The sequence below is a fragment of the Ananas comosus genome, linkage group 7 (assembly GCF_001540865.1).
Source record: "Ananas comosus cultivar F153 linkage group 7, ASM154086v1, whole genome shotgun sequence".
In the NCBI taxonomy this organism is placed as follows: domain Eukaryota; kingdom Viridiplantae; phylum Streptophyta; class Magnoliopsida; order Poales; family Bromeliaceae; genus Ananas; species Ananas comosus.
The window spans coordinates 7,594,640-7,598,494 of NC_033627.1; the positions used below are offsets into that span (position 1 = coordinate 7,594,640).

At 32.8% G+C, this 3,855-nt stretch overlaps 1 protein-coding gene across 3 annotated transcripts; it reads left to right on the top strand.

Moving 5' to 3' along the window:
* On the top strand, window positions 1,019–3,479 carry LOC109712521 (ubiquitin carboxyl-terminal hydrolase 27-like). Of its 3 annotated transcripts, none has more exons than XR_002216866.1 (5): window positions 1,299–1,712; window positions 1,807–2,033; window positions 2,375–2,493; window positions 2,574–2,705; window positions 3,310–3,479. XR_002216866.1 is itself a non-coding variant. In XM_020236118.1 (5 exons), exons 2-5 carry the CDS (start codon window positions 1,959–1,961, stop codon window positions 3,331–3,333), a joined length of 300 nt encoding a protein of 99 aa, XP_020091707.1. In that variant the 5' UTR covers window positions 1,308–1,712; window positions 1,807–1,958; the 3' UTR covers window positions 3,334–3,479. The 3 variants fall into 3 exon arrangements, 2 of the variants coding, with proteins under 2 accessions (XP_020091706.1, XP_020091707.1); XM_020236118.1 differs by having other exon boundaries at window positions 1,308–1,712; window positions 2,375–2,443; XM_020236117.1 differs by lacking the exon at window positions 3,310–3,479 and having other exon boundaries at window positions 1,019–1,712; window positions 2,375–2,443; window positions 2,574–2,988.

Sequence of the window (3,855 nt, forward strand, 5' to 3'; positions counted from 1 at the left end):
TACGTTCTTTCTATGAATTTTAGGGGCCAATACATGTATATGAAATGCTTATTTTAGAGGTTTGATGAGTTGGCATGTTAGAGGCTTCAAAAAATTGGGATTTATCAATACGAGTTAGTTGCTTTAGAGTTTTAGAATCCTAAATTGATGTATCTTCATATCTTGGCATGAATGTACAATTGAGTTTTGGGTATTTCATTTCTCAATTTTTAAATTAAGTTTACTCTGACAAGAACTGATACAGAGTAGATTAATAGTGTTTTATATGTGTGTGTTAAACTACAAGAGCTCCTTAAATATATATAAGAAAGATTAGGTAAGAAAATTTAGTATGGGAGTTTTGCTCATATTTCAGAACTGGGACTAATTATGTAGTTGAATTGAATATTGTTGGGCTGCAAAGATTGTGGACTAAAATTGCTACAAATGTAGCTGTAAGCGACAAAAGATTTGAATCAATTAACTAGGGACAAATTGCAATCGAGCCCAAGAAAAGGAAAAGAAAAATAGTACAATCATGGTTCTTTATACAATTCTCTTTCAGTAATTCGTACCTAAAGTTATGCAGAGGAATCAAGTAACTCAGATAACATATGCTTCTCATTTTCTATTTCTAGTGTCATACATGTTTATTTTGCCTAAAGACATTTGTAAAAGCATTCCTTTTTTTTTTGTATCTTTTCTTGAATAAAATTTCATCCATTCTCTAGGCAAACATTGATAAGGACCAGGTGAAGGCTGCTATAAAAGCCCAGCAAGACTAGCAGATTGATAACATAAGTTTCTATTCCTTTTCACTTAGCCTAGTATTAGTTTAAAATTTTTTTTGTTAGTAGTGAGGTGCTCTTCTTGTTCGCATAGTTTGCCAGTTGGAGAGAGAAACTTACAATTTCCTTTGTTTTGCCTTGTTGTTCTAGTTGATTAGGCTGTAATCTTATTTGCACACTTTCTCCATATTACTGTAACAGTAATCTTATTTAACTTGAGAATTACCCTTTTCATATATATTATTTGAGTTGGTGGACTTGCTGTTAGATGTAGTGTTAGGATTGGATGATGATAGTGATGATATCTCATCTAATTGCTTCTTCATAAATTCTCCTTATGAGCTCCTATTGGTATTGCATACCATCATGAACTAATTGACGTATTGTTTAGTTAATTGTTGTCAGCTTGCATAACATTATTCTCCTTATATCCAACTTTGTCTGCCTTTCATGTACTTTTGGTCAAGTTTCTTAGTCTCATGTATATTTCTTGGTTAAGAGGTTGCTTTACTAGGATATTATATTCTTCAATCTTCTTCAAGTAGTTATCTGATTGAAAATGGAAATTCTGCTTTTGGCCCCGAAAACCTTATACGAGCTTTGGGACATTTCTTTGACAAACATTTGGTTTCTCAAACCTTTTGCTTCAGATTGGAAAAGCTGCTCTAGATGCTAGGCCAAATGGGCTTAAGCTTTCTTTACGCCATTTATCGATGCTTTTATTGAATCCAATTCCCACTATTACAGTTTTCACATGCTGCTGTTTCAGGTTTTATATGACGTCTTCTCATTGGATTTGAAGCTGATTCACATCTTACTAAAACTCTTACTGTATACTCTGCAGAGCTATGTATTATTCATGATGAAAGAACTGTTCTAAATCCACGAAGAGTGATGCGCGCTTTAAGCTTATACACCAACAACTTCAATTTAACAAGACAGCAGGTTTGGACGAGCAAATGTTCTACTGTAGTTTTTTTTTTTGTTCAAGACTATTCAACCGAGCTATTTTTTTTCTCTTCCACTTTTGGCCTTATAGGATGCTTCAGAAGCTTTTCTTCATCTCTTGTCGTCACTGAAGAATGAGAGCTCCCACAATTACGTGCTACACAGTAGTTCTCTTGCCAACATTACCTCTTCTTCCTCTAGGATATATAACCAGAAGGCAGGAGACCAGCATGAATTTGAGAGATGAGACAAATTCTTTTTGGTCCATTTGAAGGCACCATTGGAAGCATATTAACTTACAGAAGTTGTTCATCTCTGGTAGTTACCTGTTCCTGTTTGATATTTTTGCATTTACTTAATAATATATAAATGTAAATAAGCAATTGTAAGCTCAACGTGTTATTCTCTAAAATTCAAGCCTCTCTCACTTCATGTGCTTTCTTTTTCTTTGTCGCAACATTAATATCTTTTAATTTTCAATGGTATATATGTAAAAGCAAGTTTTTGAAGGGCATACATGAAAATTCTACAAGGGTATATGATATATCTTTTGTGATTGATAGTAGACTTTTCAGATAAAAAAATAAGCGATTGATTTGCTTTTGGATCCTTTTGCAGCCTTATGTTATTTATTTTCCTTATATTTGCCATTTTTACAGCTTTTAGTTGACTTTGAGAGTTTCCACTGCTTGCCACTCTCACCTGTGCTGGATAGAAGTGAAAATATTGTATGTCCATCAAGGGCCTTCTGATTTTGCTTTTTTCCGTTTTTTTTAAGGTCATTTTCTCACCTGCTTGCTCTGCTCTATTGAATATACACTTTTAATGCTTTTAGTTAATTTTCTTTACAATTTGTAGATTGATGGATGTACTTTGATGGATTGTCTGAAGCATTTTACTGCTGTAGAGCATCTAGAAAGCTACCATTGCAGTCGATGCTGGCATATCGCTGTCATAAAGCACTTATCTCTTAAATCAGAAAAAGACGAGGTAATTTTGATGATTCTGAGGCTTCTTTCATCAACATACAGAGGATCGAAGTTTGATCATGAATAATTTGCTAAAATGCAGCGAACCTCTTATATATCTTGTTTTCTGCATTGTCCCCTGAAATTTTCAATACTGACATTTTACCCTGTTAATCTGTGAGCAATCAAATCAATCAATCTCGCCTAACAGGGTCCTAATGAATATGAACTGAAGAAACCTAGTTTAGCTTTCACATTAGATTTTGTGCACAACAGGAAAGTTAGGACCAAATGGGAGTGAGGTTCATTCTAAATCTACTTTGTACATATTTGATACCATTAAGTCTGTTTTCAGGGCTCTGACGTTATATATTTGTGTGTTTTATTATGTAACTGCAGTGGGTTTGTAAAGTTGGCTCTTTCTTGTACTAATTATTTCTACTTGTATAATAAATGTTTGGTAAATTAACACTACTGCCATGTTAATTTAGTGGCTAATTTGATATTCATTAGTATACAACTTCTGATAGATTTCTTGTTAATTTAGTGGCTATATGTTACTTATGATAGATTTCTTATTGTAATGAGCTTATGCATCTCATATGTTTTAATTTTCTTTGTTTCAGATTGAAGCAACAAGCATGATTTGATGTTCGCATTTGAAGAATGTTTAGCTGGAGCTTTTCACTTTTCTTTTTCTTAACTTTCGAACCTTTGGGGTTCAAATAAATTTTCTATTGTATTGATTTCTATTAGAATATAAAAACTTGTTTTGTTGCATTTTATCGCTGCTCTATATCATTGCTTATTGTTTTGTTTCAAGAATGATTGTATCATCTTATTGCAATTTAGTAATATGACTCTTATTTTTTTTACGGATATTATAGATTGTTGGTTTTACAATTAATATCAAATGAAAAAGCCCTATTGTAATTTGTTGATATTAATATTTTTTTTTTCATATTAGTTTCAAATTGCCAACGGTGAAAAACTGTTGGTAAATGCGCTTTACGCCAGTATTTTTTTTGTAGTTTTAGCGACGGTTTAAGAACTGTTGCTAGATATCATTTTCACCGGTGGTTAGTAAAAGTGCTGGGAAAAGATTATACCAGCAAGGATATTGTAATGGTCGCCTATACTTTTACCAGCAGTTTTAGAACTGCTGGAGCAAA